The sequence below is a fragment of the Rana temporaria genome, chromosome 8 (assembly GCF_905171775.1).
Source record: "Rana temporaria chromosome 8, aRanTem1.1, whole genome shotgun sequence".
Classification (NCBI taxonomy): Eukaryota; Metazoa; Chordata; class Amphibia; order Anura; family Ranidae; genus Rana; species Rana temporaria.
Genome location: NC_053496.1, coordinates 94,857,637 through 94,878,164, shown reverse-complemented (window position 1 = coordinate 94,878,164; position 20,528 = coordinate 94,857,637). Strand labels below are relative to the sequence as shown.

General features: G+C 43.0%; 1 protein-coding gene across 1 annotated transcript in view; it reads right to left on the bottom strand.

Annotated features, from left to right (window-relative positions):
- The window catches only part of SPOCK2 (SPARC (osteonectin), cwcv and kazal like domains proteoglycan 2), a 240,122-nt gene that overhangs the window by 86,311 nt on the left and 133,283 nt on the right, over positions 1–20,528 (bottom strand). The window contains exon 2 of the mRNA XM_040362317.1: positions 440–448. Coding sequence (XP_040218251.1) covers positions 440–448 — 9 coding nt within the window. The remainder of the gene's footprint in view (positions 1–439; positions 449–20,528) is intronic.

Sequence of the window (20,528 nt, the reverse complement as noted above, 5' to 3'; positions counted from 1 at the left end):
TAGTTCAATTCATTCACAGGAGTGAATAAATGATGCGGCTGTATGGGCGGAGCCATGAACCAGCAACCTTATTTTCATATAGTGACAGTGGGTGCTGGAAGAAGTTTCCCGATCGCTGTCACAGGTAAGGGGGCGGGAGAGGCTACAGATAATGAAACATGTTACATGTTCCACCCTAAATGCGGGTGAGACATGCAACATGTTCCACCCGCAATTGTCCTAGACTTTAACAATTGTCCTAGACTACGGGAATACAGGTGCATTTTCTACATGGAAAACCCAGCCCTGCTTAGAAAAGTACCCTGCAGATTTTCCTGTGGTGTCGCCCAAACTATTCATTCCACTATTCTTCTAGTATAATGTAGAAAGTGTAAAAAGCTATGCCTTTAAATTATAGGATAAATAAAACACAAGAAATGTAGGGAAAATGGGTACTAACCTCCACCTCCTTTGAGAAGACAGGATTGAAAAGATATGGAAAGAAGAAAAAAACAAAGAAAAATCATGGTTAGTTTTAATGCTTTGTTATAGTCTTATTATGCATTATAACAAATATACACATTATAATACATGTATGTATACATCTCAGCTGGTTGGCACATTAATCTACATGTACATACAGTGCCTCGAAAAAGTATTCATAACCCTTGAAAATGTCTACATTTTGTCATGTTACAACTAATCACATGGGTGCAAGCCCCAGCTCGTCTGAACAAGAAAAGAAATTGGCTGCACAGCGACATTCTTGAAGTCCATTTATTGAATGTGCAATACAAACAATGACACCACGTTTGCAGTAGCCAGAGGTGGAATAGTTTCACACAGCTACACTGTGCTTACTCATCACCTTGAGGTGTGCAACTGACATTTCTTAAAGTGGTTGTAAACCCTTTAAAACCACTTTAGCCTACAGGTAAGCCTAGATTAAGGCTTACCTGTTGATGCGTGAAATATCTCTCAGACCTGCATGGTCTAGGAGATATTTGCAAATCGGCGTACAGCGATTTCTCGTGCGCATGCGTCGGAGTTAGAAAAGGCACAGTGTGCCAATTTCTATCTCGGGTCATGCGTTCGCGGCCCTTGGAAGGAAGAGGGGTGAAGAATGTCCACTTTCTACTAGCGAGGAAGACGGGGACATCGCAGGCTTTGGTTTCAGGTAAGTGTCACATAATGGGCTACTATGTGATGCATAGTAGCCCATTATGCTTTACCTTTACAGGGAAATAGAGAGGAAGTAACACCCATCAGGTCAGGTGTGGGTGGGTATCAGTAAACACACCCCCTGTCCCATTACATATAGAGCTGTACGTTCAAAACCAGATTAGGGGTGGAAGGGAAATGACACACATTATCTCATTTTGTTTAAAAATCGGCAAAAGAAAAAGATTCAACTTTAAATGTCAAATGCACATCAGTAAAAACTGATCATTTGCTACCAATCTGAAAACGCCCATATGTAAATAAATACCAACAGAAAATTGACCATGACAAAACATAAAAAAACATCAAATATGACCATATAAAGAAATTTAAACAAGAGGAAAAATAATCATATATCTATATATAATAGTAAATTATATAAATAATAAATGTGCTGGATCCCAGCTAATACTGATGTCCACTCCATATCTTATACCTTAGCTCTGTGGACAATTTGTGTTATGCTAAGTAAGGGCTTCCTTCAAGTGCTAGTTAAAGCGGAGGTTCACCCAAAAATCCACTTTTTGACATTAGCTGTAGCATACTGCTAACATCTGCAGTATGCTGTTTTTTTTTTTTTTTTACTTGTACTTATCGTTATATGAGCCCTTGTTTTCCGGCCCCGAGCGGGGAATCCTGCGGGGAATGGGCGTTTCTAAGCGAAGAGGAGTTGATTGACGGCTGCTAAGGTGCGTCTTGGCCTCTGTTTAATCTTCAACTGCCATGATGCTGCACATGTGATCAGTTATGACACCAGCCATTGGATGGTTTGACAGTTTAGTTGAGAGCACAACCAATGTGACAGTTAGCATTCCCGGCATGCCAGGAATGTAACTGCTTTTTCAAACTGTAAATTGATGGGTTTACTTTGCTTTAAGGATGCTGGAAAGTTCATTTTGAGGGTGAACCTCCGCTTTAAATTGAACTCCTATTGTACAAGATAAACCAACTTTTTTCTGTTAAACTGCCACAGGGTATTCATCTTTATAATAACTGAACTCATATTGTAAGCACAAGAGAAATCGACTCTTTTATATTAAACTATCATGGTAAATATCTCTTAAGATCTGTTTAAGTTGAGAAAAACGTTGTATACCATAAATAAACTGTAGACTGTACAGTACAAGCAGTTCCTAACCGTTTTTTGGTAATGAACGACAAAGGATATCCTCTACTTCTTTAGCAAATATATTTTTAAAAGTACATGTATGTACTAAGTGTATGAGTTCTCCCACCCCTTCCTATCCATTATACCCATAAATAGAGCTTAGATGCGAACGGCGGCCCACTTACATTGCCCAGCTTTTTTTCCCTGCATTTTTTTCATCCAATTTTCTACCTGGCACCTGTGCTGCAGTGCACAGACAGGGATCTAAAGTAATATTGTGAGAATGCAACGATAAATGCTAGAACATGCAAATATGGAAAGGAATAACCAAAACTACCATCAAGTAACAGTAAGAGACCACCTGCCTAAGATGACACAATTATTGCAGTGCGGCGTCTATACAAAACCCATAGTGCTCTGGGAATTCTTTGTCATAGATTAAACGCACATTTTCATAACAAAATTTGTACACATACAGTAAAAAAAATATATATATAAAACAATTAATGAATGTATAAACTTAAAAAATATCCTTAAAGTAAAGCTGTCCCAAATACGTTATTGTTTTTTTTTTTATTCCTTCCAAAATATTTATAGTAACATTGACCATCATGATGCCCTGTGCTAGGGATACATTTATAATTCTCTCCCCTTTAAAAGCCACCAGCCAACAATTTTGAGGCTGAGGTCTGTACTGATGATTGGGAACCAACCACAGGGGTTTCCATTTATGTGTCGAGCATGACATGAAGACCGGAGGCTTCATTGGAAAAATAAAACCCCCTGCAGATAACCGTTATGTTAAGTTTGCAGTGGCATCTGATGTACAACCTAATACTTGTAACTGTCAAAAACAATTACAGTATTTAAAAATGTATTAAAAAGTAAAAAAAATACAAAATGTAAGCATGTCTTTCTACATTCTTGTGCATTTGTCAGCCAATTATAAGAATATATATAAAAAAAAAGACAGATGGGTATTTCATTAAATTATTGTTACAAATAAAATCTTTACACATCCTTAAAAATGTAAAAGGTATAACAAAAATTGGCAAGTTTTCCAAGGCATGCTGACACAAGGCTGCTGTTAATTTGGCCTGTCTCAGGTACCTTCAACCTTTTATTTTATTTATTTTTTTAACAGATGGGTTAAACCTTTTTAACAGTGTATAACACACAGTTAAAATACTTGCCTAGAAAGCTTTCTATACAAAGTTTGGCAGAGGCATGTACAAACAGGATTGCCGTTACTAAGGAAAGAGACAAGCATCCGCCAAGTGTAAACATGAAATTTATTATGCATGCATCACATTTCCATGGGTGAATTTAATAATTATACGGATATAAACATTTTTCTCTCATAATGTTTTGTAGTTTAGTGCATGCATTTGGAATAAAAATAGTCTGTGAATGTTACTGCCTCTGTCATAAAATGTGCTAGGATATGTTTTCAGTTATCCTACAGAAGTAAAGCTTGACTACTATAGTTTTTGTAAAAAAGATCAGTGTTGAAGTAACTGCGCTGATGGAAAGAATTTAAAGTATATAGAAAAGCAAAAGTTCAATACTATCATTAGATAAACACACCTTAAATTATATGTAAATTTATAAACTTTCCAATAAAAATTTATTTTAACCCTGCCCACACCCAGTTCTCTATTGATCCAGTGATGGACAGCCTCAACAAACAATAGTATGTCTAATGCCTTGTACACAGCGTTGGACTTTTGACCATGCAAAAGTCCGCCGTGAGTCTGTCAGAAGTCCAACGGAAAGATAGAGAACAGGTTCTCTAAGGTTCGTCGGACTTCCGAAAGTCCGATGGAGGCTACACACGGCCGGCCCTTACGAGAAAAAAAACCAGTCAGACTTTTTTTCTCGGAAAGTCCGGCCGTGTGTATGAGGCATTAGAAGGGGGTGGAATCAAGTTGACTTCTACAGGAAACATCAGGTTTGCATATAATTTCAGCAGCCTACAGTAAGGCCCCATACACACGAGAGGATTTATCCGCAGATACGGTCCAGCGGACCGTATCCGCGGATAAATCCTCTCGAGGATTTCAGAGGATTTCTATGCGATGGCGTGTACACACCATCGCATTGAAATCCGCGCTGAAATCCTCTGCCGATGACGTGTCGCGCCGTCGCCGCTATTATGACGCGGCGACGGGCGCGACGCTGTCATATAAGGAATTCCACGCATGCGTCAAATCATTACGACGCGTGCGGGGAATCCCTTTAGGCGGATGGATCCGGTAAGTCTGTACAGACGAGCGGATCCATCCGTTGGAATGGATTCCAGCAGATGGATTTGTTGTGCATGTCAGCAAATATCCATCTGCTGTAAATCCATCCCAGGGGAGATTTCTCTGCGGATAAATATCCGTTGGCGTGTACACACCATAGGATCTATCCGCTGAAACCCATTTGATGGGATTTATCTGCGGATAGATTCTATGGTGTGTATGGGGCCTAACCCTTTGACAGCATCAGAATATGCAAGTGCAGAAACTGGCACTTATACCAGTAGTAGGTACAAAGGTTCGGTTCATAAATGTGTTCCATTATAATCCAATCTGAAGTTTACTATGGGCATATGATTTAGTAAATTGATGTAAATCTTATCAACTAAAATACTGTGACATTTTTACCATTGTATGTAATTGTAGCCCATACACTAACAGAGTCTCAACAGAGCTATTGACTATGATAACACAGATATTTTGTATGCAATTTTTCTGCAACACAATGTACACGTGTGAGGCCCCGTACACACGACCGAGTTTCTCGGCAGAATTCAGCCAGAAACTCGATCAGAGCCGTATTCTGCCGAGAAACCTGGTCGTGTGTACACTTTTTTGGCCGAGGAAACCGACGAGGATCTCGTCTGGCCAAATAGAGAACATGTTCTCTATTTCCTCGTTAGTCAATGAGGAAACTTGGCTCGCTGAGATACTCGGCGGCTTCACAAGGAACTCGACAAGCAAAACGATGTAATAGCGACGGGCGCGACGCTGTCATATAAGGAATTCCACGCATGCGTCAAATCATTACGACGCGTGCGGGGAATCCCTTTAGACAGATGGATCCGGTAAGTCTGTACAGACGAGCGGATCCATCCGTTGGAATGGATTCCAGCAGATGGATTTGTTGTGCATGTCAGCAAATATCCATCTGCTGGAAATCCATCCCAGGGGAGATTTCTCTGCGGATAAATATCCGTTGGCGTGTACACACCATAGGATCTATCCGCAGAAACCCATTTGATGGGATTTATCTGCGGATAGATTCTATGGTGTGTATGGGGCCTCAGTCTCTGCATCTTCTCATGGTTTTGACATTCCATGTTCGCAGTTCTGTGTATGCATTTTTTAACATGTGCTCAGGTTTGTAAAAGAGCTACTTTAAAATAAACATGTACTTTGCCCATGCAGAGAAAAACAATAGGTTCAATTTAACTTAGACCTGCCCAGAGGATAGTTTTACTTTTCTTTGCTTCCCCACTGCTCTGTTCAGTTGCTAGCAGCAGCATCTGGATAGGTAAAGTACAGGTTTGCTTTATGTCTGGCAGCCAGATTCTGCTTTCATATTTCAGGTTCAAACCCATTTATTATTATTATTATTATTATTATTATTTAATGTCTAAATCTCTCTCTATTATTGAAGCAGAGCTAAATCCATTGATTTAAAGTGGTTCTAAAAGCTGAAAGTCTTTGTACCTCTAATGCATTCTCTGCATTAAATGAGAAGTCCAGCCTGAGCTCATTCGGCAGGGCTTCTCCTATGGGTCACAAGGGTGCAATTCGTTTTGCACTCCCGTGACCCATTTTCAGCAGAGAGCAGTCTGAAGTCCATTCTGTGCTGATGACACTGGAATCAGTCCAGGCTACGCATCATCCCAACAATGAAGTCTGGATCCGCCAGGTGCCTGGACTGATGCTCGTCTCAGCTTCTCAGCGAGCCACTGAGAGACTGATATGGCCGCTCCCTGCCCCTCCCACAACTCAGTGCTCTGGTGAGTGTGGAGGAGCAAAGCTGGAGAGCTGCTTACTGACAGGCAGCAGCTCTCTGCTCTGGGATCTGTGAGAACTGAGCCGTTAGCGGTGTTCGATCGCTCGGTTCTCAGTGCAGTCGCAGCGGGGAACAGATGCAGCATCCACTTAGGAAAATATGATTATGGGGGAAAAAAATTCCAATACTTATTTTTTAAAAAGGTAAACAACCTTCTGAGTGCACTTTTTCCTCCAGACCATCTCATTATTACCTGAGCCCAATCTTAATCCTGCACTGTGCCCAAGAGCTGTAGCACTCTTCACTCTCTCCATCCTCAGAAGCTTAGACACAGCAGCGGGAGACACACAGAGCTGCCTCAAGAGAAAGCCTGCATGAGTGCCCCCATAGCAAGCAGCAAGGCGCACCAACAGGGGACCCCAGGTGAGGAGTGGGGCTGCTCTGTGCAAAATCTAAGTATAACATGTTTGTTATTTAAAAAAATCAAGGGTTTAGAATTACTTAAAATGTTTCCCAAAATAGTTACATTCAAGGCATGTCTGGTGTGCTTATGCGCTCAACTGACCTGTCAAGCCATCAAAAGACTGGTGTATCACATCACATGTGCAGCAACATGGCAACTGCGGACCAGAGTCTAAAGCCCAGTATTAAATGTCGGGTGGTTCAATAGAAACCGGCCAACATTCGACCCGTGTGTACTGGAGTCGGTCCGTACATTCAGCCAGTTTTTGTGGAAGGGGCATAACTGAAAAGGCACCCGTTCTCAGCCAACGGCACAGCAGGGTTTTGTTTTGTTTTTCATTCAATCCAACTAGTAGTGTGTACAAGGCTTAAGATGGCAGCTTATTGACTGTAAAGGAGAGGAGGTTTTGTTTCCACTTTAACCTTAAAGGAAATACAATTACTGAAAATTATGTAGTTCTAGATAAGACTTACTACTGCAGCATTCTAACTGCTTTTCCATCAGTCTGACAGAGTTGCCTGCATTGTAATATAATCATTTTATACAAATTATTTAAAAGATATTATTAAATAGATTCTTTCAAAGCCGTGCAGTTAAGCCTCATAGAAACCACTTCCTGAACCACCCACTGCAGATATACTGCGGCAGAGCGGCCGCTCTGTGCCAGATCACGTACCTATCGGGAGCTCAGTGGCGGGTACTGTGGACTCAATGTCTGCTGCCACCTGCCTTTTGTACAGTACACAGGTAGAAGGGGTGATCTCTGCCTTTGAAAACAAGGCAGATTGCCATTCTCTCAGTAGGGAAGATATTCATCCTGTGTTCCTGCAAAGCAGGAACATGGATCAATACCTTCCTATAGTAAAAGTACCTCCCCCACAGTGAGAAAGCACTGGCTAGGCACACAGTTAACCCCTTGATTACCCCTGTTAATCCACTCCCAGCCAGTGTTATTAGTACAGTGACAGTGCATATTTTTAGCACTGATCACTGTATTAGTGTCACTGGTCCCTAGAAAAGTGTCAGTTAGTGTCCGATTTGTCTGCCGCAATATCGCAGTCCCACTACAAGTCCCTGGTCCCTGCTATAAACCAATCAATATACGCTTATTGGGATTATTTTTTTTTACCAAAAATATGTTGCAGAATACATATTGGTGAAAATCGATGAAGAAATTAGATTTATTTTTATTTTTTTATTGGAAGTTTTTTATAGCAGAAAGTAAATAAGGAAAAAAGGAAAGTCACAATTGTTGGTATTTTTTGTTTATAGGGCAAAAAATAAAAAACACAGCAGTGATCGAATACCACCAAAAGAAAGCTCTATTTGTGGGGAAAAAAAGGACATCAACTTTATTTGGGTAGAGTGTCGCACGACTGCACAATTGTCAGTTAAATTAACGCAGTGCAATATCGCAAGAAAATGGCCTGGTCAGAAAGGGGGTAAATCTTTAAGGTCAAGTGTCTAATCATATAAAAGTTATGCACTTACACTATGCTACAGGTCTGTTAGGCTATACAATTAATGGCAAATAAAGAAAGAAGAAGTTTGCATTACTTAGAATGTACTATGACTAGCAACAAAGGTAGAGTATCCATTAGGTTTTTCTGAGTTTTCTCCTCACCAAATAAAGTGCGTTTTTCCATAAAAGGGCATTTTTTTTCTTGTATCTTTAGTCAATAGAAATTATGAGAATTAATAAATGGCTTAGAGCATAATGCAACAAATCTGATGAAATATACAAATTACATTTCAACCCTGAAAGTCAAACGGGTGAAGAATGTGTCAGTGTGCTTTATTATTGTATTCCTAGATGTGATAATCACTAAATTATTTAAGAAAATATAAACAGTGCAGGGCAGCATGCACAATCCAATTTCATCAATTCCCTGCTGTTGTTCAGAATGAGCTGGGTGTTATGTTCTGCTCATGGTCTAGTGCAGGCATATGCAATTAGCAGACCTCCAGCTGTTGCAAAACTACATGTCCCATCATGCCTCTGCCTCTGGGTGTCATGCTTGTGGCTGTCAGAGTCTTGCTATGCCTCATGGGACTTGTAGTTCTGCAACAGCTGGAGGTCCGCTAATTGCATATCCCTGGTCTAGTGGCTAGGTGAACAATGCCACCAACCCTGTGACCACCTGTCAGCCAGTGTTGCCAACCTACCAGATTGAAATTTACTGACGCAACACATGAAATTTACTGGCACAGCCACGTTTTTACTGGCATTTCCAAAAGTTACAAAATGTACATTATAAGTACAAATTTCAGTATTTAGGCTACAAATAAGTACAATATGCAATTAGAAAGGTAGATCTTAAGGCAAAGAACATAATTCTGATTTTATTTTTGATATGGTAAGTAAGTAGCTCAGGGACAGGACTCGTGAGGGCAAGAAATCGGAATGGGTGGCACACACCCATGAAATTGACTCTCACAGTGATAGCAGTGTGCAACAGCAAAGATTACCCTCCTGAGTGACAGTCTCTCTCCACACCAGGTGGTCCCTCCACTCCAAACAGCACTAACAGTCCTTCTTCTGGCTTGCCGTGCTCCCATCCCTCCCGAGGCTCAGGACTGCTCCACTTGGCTCCCTTGTACCATGACATTACATGACACATTAATAGGTCACCTCCACCAGTCCCATCCCCTGCCGGCACCGACTAAACACACTGTAGCAGGCACTCAAATGGTCTCAGCAGCCTCAGGACCTGAACTGCTCATGCTAATTTCCGAGCTGAGTGTCACAGCCATATTTTTTACTGGCAACTTTTTCCTCTTACTGGCATTTACTGACAGGAGAAAAGTGCCCATTATTTACTGGCTGCCAGTAAAAATACAGACGGTTGGCAACACTGCTGTCAGCTGGTGCTATGCTGTATATTTGGCCAATACAACTTTCCAAAAGTTTAAAGTTGCAAAACTTTGGAAACTACATTTTAATGGCACATACTGTACTTCTACAATAGTGGGCTAAGCAAGTAAGATTTAGCAGTAGTTAAACACAAGGTCCCCAAAAGACAAAAGCTGGATTCTATACTACCTTTAATAATATTAACATTCAGGCAAGTTAATATTCCTGGCTTCACATGTAACTTTTCACCTTCTAAAATGGGAATCTGTTAATTGAATTCAGCTTTGACTTCTTTTTTTTTTTCTTAACTTTGGCAATCTGAAAATTGTGACCATAGCTTCACATTCTGCTGCTCTGCATACAAAACGCCTGTGGTTATTCAAGTCGATGCATTAAGCCCTTATCGACATTTCCCACATTGTGTCCAGATGCTCTGCAGAAGCACGGATCACACCAATGGCTCTGCGTCAAATTTGATGCTGGCAAGAAAATGAAGGGGAACTTTAACACTTCAGTTAAAGAGTCTGCACTCCACAGGCAGAAGTAATTAAAAACTTGTGATGCGCAAAAATTGTCCCGATTTATGAAATACATTGCACACAAGCTATTATAGTATAATCAGTAACACTGAATTTGAGTCAAATAACTGACGCGCGCGCCACGACATGTATAATATATAATAATACATTTAGAGGCACCTTATCAATCCACATGCACTTTTGGTTTTGATGCCCAGCAATGGAGAGAACAGCAGTGCCACAGTCTGACCAGGTCATTGCAAACTGCACCAGGTTTAGAAATAGGTTCCATGGGTCAGATTCACGTAGGTGAGCGGCGGCGTAACATATCATAGATACGTTACACCGCCGCAAGTTTTCATCGCAAGTGCCTGATTCACAGAGCACTTGCAATGAAAACCTACGCCGGCGGCCTCCGGCGCAAGGCGGGCCAATTCAAATGGGCGTGTGCCATTTAAATTAGGCGCGCTCCCACGCCGGACCTACTGCGCATGCTCAGTTGCGCAATTCCCATCGTGCTTTGCGCGCCGTGACGTCATTTTTTCGAACGGCGACGCGCGTAGCGTAATTCCATATTCCCAGACGGCTTACGCAAACAACGTTCATTTTTAAATTTCGACGCGGGAACGACGGCCATACTTTATACAGCAATACGATTGCTGTGTAAAGTTAAGGCAGGTCAAATAACGACTAACTTTGCGATGGAAACTAGACTAGCGGCGACGTAGCGAACGCGAAAATCCGTCGTGAATCGCCGTAACTCCTAATTTGCATACCCGACGCTGGTTTACGACGCAAACTCCCCCCAGCGGCGGCCGCGGTACTGCATCCTAAGATCCGACAGTGTAAAACAATTAAACCTGTCGGATCTTAGGGATATCTATGCGTAACTGATTCTATGAATCAGTCGCATAGATACTCTGAGAGATACGACGGAGTATCTGAGATACTCCGTCGTATCTCAGCTGTGAATCTGGCCCATAGTTCCCTTTTTCCTGAATTTTCCTCTCCTTACCCAGAAATGCATTAACATGCTAAAAGGTACGGATTCATTATAGGGGGTCATTATAAGCCCTCATAGTGTAAAGCCCATGGCGTGGACAATGATTATTATACAATTCTTAGACAGAATAACACAAGGTTCGTTATTATTAATATACAGGATTTATATAGCGCCGACGGTTTACAAAGTGCTTTACAACTTGAGGGTAGACAGTACAACTACAATACACTTTAATACAGTAGGAATCAGAGGGTCCTGCTCATTGGAGCTTAGAATCTAAGAGGGAGGGTCAATGGATACAAGAGATAACTGTGAGGGATGTGCTCATGGAGAAAATAAATGTAGTTGAAGCTGTTATAACTTAGGGTGGAACTCCACTTTAACACTTTAACACAGGACTTCTTATTCAAGGAAAGCTTAAGCTATCACAATTGTCCATGGGAAAAAATATGTATTTCTTTATGATGCCATACTTGAAATCACTTGTGGATAAAATTACGAATAAAGAGAGGATATACCGGTAATCGAGCCAATTAAGTATTATCCAATATTGTGGATGTTCACCATCCATGGATAAAGGGCACCAATGTATTTTAGTGCTGCAATCAAATGATGTGTAGATTATCACTGCAAATTCCCACCTCAGGTAAGTAGACCTTCAGAAATATCAGCATAATAATGCAATCAAATGTTGTCTAAATTGTATCCAGGTTTTACATATTCCTACTACAAGTGAGTAGATAATCACAGTGACAGCAGAATAATATTCAGTGACAAACGGCAATTACCAAGTGAATCAATCATTGCTGATTATGGAAAGCTGGCAGAAAGGCGTTTATCCACCAGAATACTTCTGTAATCCACTATAGAGAACGGAGTATTCATAAAAATAAAATGGCTTGAAAACTCCTTAGCATTGCTGAAAATATATATATATCACAAAGATGCATGGTATAAAAATAAAAGTAGAATATAAAATACATTTAAATAGCTTAAATAATAATAATAAAAAAAAAAAAAAAATATATATATATAAACTGCCATCTGTCCCTATGTGCTCATGTGCAAATGCCATTGTGCACCTAGGTCCTGCACCACATATGTGAGGGATTGTCGCCAATAAGTGAGTGCAATATTTCTAGTGCCAGAGCTCATGTTTAAAGTCATTGTAAAAGATCACCTTGTAATTCAACCCATTCAGTTTAAAATAGAATTAAAAAGGCAAAAACATTATAAATACCTTTTTCCACTTTTTTTTATAAGTGATCACATTCACTATGTTCTCAGCTGCACAAGAGCTGGGGGAGGAGGAGCAGCAGCAGCAGCAGCAGCACACTGAACTTCCCAGTGAATGGCTGTGCAGCGGGGGCATGTCAGGACAAGTCTGATCACTGAAGGAGAGCAGGCTGAGTTCCCAGCATAGCTAGAGCTAACCATGTTGTGCTCTTCTGCTCGGTGTGGTCAGTTTTTAATAGGAAAGCAGAGGCACTGGCAGAAACACCAGGGATTTCACAAAAAGGAAGCAATACAAAAGAGAACAGGATACTTTCTCATACAAGTACATGGTACAGCAGGCACATATCAGGAATATGAAGTTTTGGGGTAACAAATGCTTTGATTCTAAAATGGTGACCTGTAAAGCCTTTTAAAGCATCACCCTTTAGAGATATTTAGGTAAAATAGATTGTCACCATTTCACAGGCATATGAAATTTTGAAGCTTGACACGTTTGGTATCTATTTACTCGATGCAGCATCATCTTTTATATTTTACCAAAAATTAGGTAATATATTGTGTGTTTGTGTGCATTAAAATGCACTTAAATATATATTTTCCCTAAACAATTACCGTTTAACCACTTTTTGTGATACAGAACTGTGTTAATTTAACTGACATTTGCATTTGACATCATACAACGCTGTGCCCAAATAACATTTATGTCATGTTTTCCCCACAAATAGAGCTTTCTTTTGGTGGTATTGATCACCACTGTGGTTTTTATTTTTTGCTCTATAAACAAAAAAATACTGACAATTTAAAAAATGTATATATTTTTTACTTTCTGCTATACAACACATCCAATAAAAAAAAATGAAAAATCTAAATTTCTTCATCAATTTAAGCCAGTATGTATCCTGCTACATATTTTTGATAACAAAAATCCCAATAAACATATATTGATTGGTCTGCGCAAAAGTTATAGCGTCTACAAACTAAGGGATATTTTTATTTATTTATGAGTAGACTCAGTAACCAACAGTTAGGCCCCGTACACACGAGGAGACATGTCCGATGAAAACGGTCCGTGGACCGTTTTCATCGGACATGTCTCCTGGGAGCTTTTGGTCTGATGTGTGTACACACCATCAGACCAAAATCCCCGCGGACAGAGAACACGGTGACGTAGAAGACACCGACGTTCTCAAACACGGAAGTGCAATGCTTCCACACATGCGTTGAATCAATTCGACTCATGCGCAGGATTTCGGGACGCTGGTTACACGTCATAACCAGCGGACATGTCCGATTAGGTGTACTAACCATCGGACATGTCCGACAGACATGTTTCCAGCGGACAAGTTTCTTAGCTTGCTAAGAAACTTTTGTCCGCTGGAAACCTGTCCGCTAGGCCGTACACACGCTCAGAGATGTCCGCGGAAACTGGTCCGTGGACCAGTTTCAGCGGACATGTTCGGCCTCAGGCACCGAAAACTAGATAGGGTTGGCCAGCTATTAACTTCCCAAAATCAATATTTGCATATCTATTGGGTTGCCCTGGATTAGGGGGTCCCAGGATTCTTAAGAAGACACTAACAGGTACACACAGGTATCTCAGGGCAACTGTTTTTAGTTTCTGTGTTGAATATTTTTCTAAAAAAAAGTTGCTTTAAAATCTTGGAATATCAGTATTTGTTTAATCTCCGCAAAAAAAAACATCCATACCAATTTTAAACATAATAACATGACAAAGTAGATGTGTTTGCTTTATTAGCTAATCACATTCTAACTGGCAATGAGGTTAATGGAATACTTGAAAGGTTGCCCATAGCAACCTAGTAGGTTTCTGCTTGTATTTTTCAACCTCTGTCCTCCAGGATATAATTGGCTGCTTTAGGAAATCATTTACTTATTGGTTTTTAAATCAAACTCGTGTATGTAGAACTTTACACCTCAAGAGCAAGATCGTATCTGCTTAGCTGCTATAGGTCTCTTAGCTTTAAAGGATAAGCTCACCTTCGGGAACATGTTACTGTACATGTTTCACCCGTTTTTAGGGTGAAACATGTTTCCGAATCTACAGCTGCTCCCCGATCGCCACACTCCCTGTGACAGCAGGTCAGGGATCTTCTCCCCATATCTGCTGTCACTATTTAGAAAGAGCGTGGCTCTGCTAACACAACCACATCATTGATTCACAGATCCCTGTTACTCAATGAACTACAAGCCTTTGCGGCTGTTGGCTTATATTTCTTAATGAACTACCAGGGTGCTGCTGAGTGGTTGAGTAGTTCATTGAGTCTTCCTGTCAGCGTGTACCTGACAGTCTATAGGAGTCCTGCATGGCACCCATGATCTGCAATGCTTTCCAGGCTCTTAAAAAAAAAATAGTAAATGCATATCTTTTACTTGCAAAAAAATGTGCATTTATATTTTTTTAAGCTCCTAGAAGCTGTTATTAGCATTTTTCTGCTCCTAGAAGCTAAATAGTGTTATCCTATGTGTCCATGCGCGCTTTTAGCGTTTTTTGAGCTTCAGCATCTAGGAGCAGAAAAACAAATGGTTTTTGTAGAGTATCTTGGAGCGTTTTCCCAGCAGAAATGCTCTTAGGCCCCGTACACACGACCGGTTTTCTCGGCAGAATTCAGCAAGAAACTCCATGGGAGACGTATTCTGCCGAGAAAACCGGTCGTGTGTACACTTTTCGCCGAGAAACCCGTCGGGAAACTCGTCGAGCCAAAAAGAGAGCATGTTCTCTATTTCCTCTTTGGGCAATGGGAACATTTGGCTCGACGAGTTTTCTGACAGCCTAACAAGGAACTCGACGAGCAAAACGATGTGTTTTGCCCGTCGAGTTTCTCGGTCGTGTGTACGGGGCCTTAGACGCTACCATGCTTTTTTTCCCCTTTATGGCAAAAACACTACTAAAAATGACTAAAACGCTGCTAAAACACTACTACAAAAAACTATTACCAGCATTTTTTATGCAGCTTTTTTTTTTGCCTAAACAAACAAAAAAAAAAAAAAACTCTAGTGTGCATGAAGCCTAAACGTGAACTTATCCTTTAAGCCCAATATTTTTCTAAGTTGTTTTACTATTGTTTTTTCATATCTAAAATGCATACAAGCACACAGCTTTGTAGTCTTGGGAAAAAATTAACATTCTAAGTTGTTTTATACTATCAGAGATCACAAGGGATCTAAAGCTCCATTTCTGTTATCACAGCCATAATCGAGTTTATAGGAAACATAATGCTTTTAGGAGCCAGATATGTACAACTAGAGTCCACAACAGGCATTCTGATAAAAATTCCACTTTCAAATAGAACATATTATGTCAAGTAAACTTGTTAGGGCTAACCAAGGGACTATAGAATATTATAGTGCAATCATGTTACTGGCATAACTGTGAAATGTTTTGTCCCTAGATATCTCATCTGTATGCTTTGTTACAATAATCTTCCCCATCTAAAAGTGGGCATATAGACCAAAAGCAAAATTAATAGTTAAACTATACTCAGGTTTATTTACTAAAGGCAAATAGGCTGTTCACTTTAACCGGTTAAGTCCCGGACCATTATGCAGGTTAAGGACCTTGTCCCTTTTTGCGATTCAGCACTGCGTCACTTTAACTGACAATTGCGCGGTCGTGTGACGTGGCTCCCAAACAAAATTGGCGTCTTTTTTTCCCACAAATAGAGCTTTCTTTTGGTGGTATTTGATCACCTCTGCGGTTTTTCTTTTTTGCGCTATAAACAAAAATAGAGCGACAATTTTGAAACAAATGCAATATTTTTAACTTTTTGCTATAATAAATATCCCCAAAAAAGATATAAAAAAAACATTTCCTGACGCATTCATGGCAGCACACACTGGGTTGTGACTCCGCCCCCACAACCTGACAGGATTGGTTAGCTATAAATTTGAAGGGGAGACACCCGGCATTATTCTCTTTTTTTATCCTCACCTGACAGGACGTGGACGTACAGCTTGTCTCCTACCGCTATCGCCCCTGCAGGTTCAGCCTCTCCTGTTTGGAAGTCTTCCTTGTACAGTCTCTAATAGAGCTTTTATAGGGGGAGCCCCGCTCTGGTGGTCTCAGGGGTTAATCCCGGCAAGTTCCTGGCATCTATACAAGCTTTAAATAAGCTTAGACCGGCAGTGTGGCTCTCTAACTATTTTTCCCTTTTCTCTCCTGGTGCTTTGTATTACAAGGCTTTCCCTATTGTGCCCCTGAGAGTTTGTATGACAAAGGCTTTCCATATTGTGCCCCTGGAGGTTCCCATTCATTTCTCTTCCCCTCATAGCAGTGTCATTGTGTGCGCTTGTACCTTTTTTTTTTCTTTCCAGGCAGGCTCTCTGAGCCATGTAGTCCCTTGCACCGCCGCGCTCCTCGGGCGTACTGCGCATGCGCGCAGCACAATGATGACGCCGGACACCTCCCTCGCCCTCATCCAAGATGGCGCTGGGACGCGCGGGACGCTACTGCGCATGCGCGTACGCGTCATCAGCGCCGCGACGGCGGCGCCAATTTTAAAAAGCCTGAAAAATTATTTTTTTTCCCTGAGGCTGCTGCTTTGCTGGAATTCCACAGGGATTTCTCCCAGGGTATGCAGGTGCTTCCCTTTCCCTTTGCCTATACCTGGTTAGGTGTTTTGTTTGCTTATTTTGTAACCTCTGTTGCTTTCTTCCAGTATATCCTTCTGCTGCTTCCCTGTGTTTTTCATGGAGCCCACTGCCCTCGCAGACCACTACCAACAAACGAGGTATGGAGACCATCACTTGCGTGGTAAGTAGAGAAGAGACAAAAAAGAGAGCCGGCCACTAAACACTGCCTATCTGTTGCAGTCCCATCAGGCCAAGAGACGCAAGCCCACGGCGCAGGGAGAGGTCCAGGCATGCATCAAGCAGGAGGTCCCGTAAAAGTCGGTCAAGATCCTCCTCCCGCTACCATCGATCAAGGCACAGCCGATCACGCCGCAGCCGTTCCCGTCATAGCCGGTCTCACCGCAGACGGTCTCCCTCATCCCACCGCGAGCATTATCATACCCGTCCTGCAGCTAACGCTTGCTGGGTGTGCGGTGCTACTGCTTTGCCAGGAAAGCTAGCATGTCAGACTTGCTTTAATGAAGCAACTAGAGAAAAGGAGACGAGCGCCAGGATGACTACAGATTTCTCCTCCCAACAGCTCGTGGGGGAGTCAGCGCAAGAATCAATGTGGACTTCAGTTCCTTTGGTCTGTGATGAGCCCACTCCAGGCACTTCATCCGCCTCCGGCCCATATGCCCAACTAATAGAGGCTCATTCTGATCATGAAGATCGAGAACTTGTGTCTGGATTTGACTTCTGTCTAGTCGAACCTTTTGCCCGCTCAGTCAAGGCGACAATAGGCTGGGAAGAACCCGTGACGGAACCACCCAAGGTTGGGAAATATTTCCCCGAGTTAAGGAGGGACCCCGAACTGTTTCCCTTCATCGAAGAACTGGAGGACCTCATTAAGGAGGAGTGGGAGAAACCGGACAAGCGTCCCGGTCTGTCCAACAAACTCTCTAAACTATACCCTCTGAAAGACTCTAAAGTCGCTTCCCTCATTAACGCTCCCGTGGTGGATGCTTCTCTTATGCGACTCGCCAGGCATGTCACTCTGCCAATAGAGGACGCTGTATCATTCCGGGATGTTCTCGACCGTAAGATCGACCTAGAATTAAAGAAGGCTTACTCCACCTCGGGGGGCGCATGTAGACCAGCTATTGCTACGGCAGCTGTCGCCAAGGCCATTTCCGCATGGGCAGCCAATGCTGAGAAGGTTCTCCTAGAAGGTGCTGATCGAGGGGATGTCATATCCTCCTTGCAGGAGATCAGGCTAGCCGGTGACTTTATGGCGGGGGCCTCGGTGGATATCATTCGTTCCTCGGCCAGGTCCATGTTAGCCTCAGAGCCTTATGGTTAAAACCTTGGGTCGCTGACGCGGCTTCAAAAGCAAACTGGTGCAGGATACCATATGATGGCACGAACCTGTTCGGCACAAAATTGGATTCGGCAATCTCCAAGGTCACGGGTGGAAAATCGGGGCTTATTCCCTCCGACAGAAGACCCAAGCCTCAGAAAGGTCCTACCTTCAGGCGTAATCTGCCTGAGAGGTACAGGGAGGCCAGATCCTATCGTCCCGGTAAGGAGTTCAGGAGAGAATGGAGACCTAATCGCCCACCCTTTACGAGGGGGCAGAAGCCCAAGGTCACTACTGCAGGGGACCAGCAGAAGTCTTTTTGAAGTCTTGCCTGCCCACCCAGCTCAGGTGGGCGCCAGGCTCAGCAGTTTTGCGCAAATATGGTCGAACCACATAGAAGACCCATGGACCCTTTCTACAATAAAGCATGGCCACAGATGGAACTTTATAGGGGTATTGCCTCACGCTACCTTTCAGCCCACCAAAATACCGTCTTCCCTAGACAAAAGGAGACTGCTCATGCAATACATTTTAGAACTATTGCAGAAAAGAGCTATCATGGAAGTTCCTTCGCACCAAAGAGGCAGGGGATTTTATTCCCCTCTCTTTCTGGTTCGAAAGAAATCAGGGGACCTTCGGCCCGTGCTGGACCTCAAGCGGCTCAACAGAAGGATTCAAATAGAGGCCTTCAAGATGAAGAGTCTCCAGTCCATCCTCCTGGCAGTAAATCTCGGGGACTGGATGCTGTCGATCGACCTGTCAGACGCCTACCTCCATGTGCCAATACATCCCGCATACCAGAAGTTCCTGCGCTTTTCCATCGGCCAACATCACTACCAATTCCGATGTCTACCATTCGGGATCTCCTCGGCTCCCAGGACGTTCACGAAGGTTATGCTTCCCCTCATAGCATTCCTCAGAGAGAAGGGGCTGCGGGTGCATCATTACCTGGACGATATCTTGCTCTTGGCTACAAATCGGGAGACTCTACTCCTCCAGCGGGAGATCCTAATCTCGACCCTCCAAAAGTTTGGCTGGTTAATCAACTGGCGAAAGAGCAGCCTTCAACCATCACAGTCCATGGTTTACCTGGGGGCAGAATTGGACACGAAGCAGAACAGGGTACAACTGCCCTTGGAGAAGGTGAACCCCTTAATCCAGAAAGTGCGGAATCTATTGTCCTCCAGTCTCACGTCTTCCAGAACCTGCCTCAGTATGCTGGGCTCGATGTCATCCACCATACCCATGGTACAATGGTCCCAATGGAGCATGAGAACCCTGCAGAACACCTTTCTCAGGCATTGGGACGGAGCATCAATGCACCAACCCATCAGCATCCCCAGTCATGTAAGACACTCCCTTCTGTGGTGGACTTGCCCTTCCAACCTCAGAAGATTCAGGCCCATAGCTCCTCCGGAACCGGAGATAGTAACATCCGATGCCAGCGAGAGAGGTTGGGGGGCTCACTATCTGGATCAGACAGCCCAGGGTCACTGGCACTTCCCTGCTCGGGGGACAGTTTCAAATATACTGGAGCTCCGAGCGGCATTCCAGGCCCTCTTAGCCTTTGCGCCTCTTCTACAGGGGAAGAGCGTCCTAATTCGGTTGGACAACAGGGTGGCGGTAGCCTACATCCAGAGGCAAGGCGGTACCCGAAGCCTCACTCTTCTGGAAGAAGTTCGCCCCATAATGGAGTGGTCCCAGATACATCTTCTGGACCTGAGAGCAGTCTATGTCCCAGCAGCACAGAATACGCTAGCCGACTTTCTGAGCAGAGAACTTCTATCCAACAACGAGTGGTCCTTGAATCCCCGGGTGTTCGCCGTTCTAACGGAAACCTGGGGGGTTCCGGAGATAGACCTGGCAGCAACACCAGCGAATGCCAAGTGTTCGAGATTCCTTTCCAGGGTACCCTTTCCAACAGCGGAGGGGACAGATTGCCTCCTTCACCCATGGGACTTCAATTTGGGGTACATCTTCTCCCCAACTCCTCTAATAGCGAGGTTTCTATCGCGACTCCGAAGGTCGTCGGCCACAGTAATCACAGTGGTACCATTCTGGCCGAGGAGACCGTGGTTTACGACGCTCCTACAGCTCAATACCCGACCTCCAATCCACCTTCCAGTTACGGCGGATCTCCTACTCCAAGGTCGGTCTCCCCATCCAGCCCCAGACAGGCTCCACCTGACAGCCTGGAGGTTGAGAG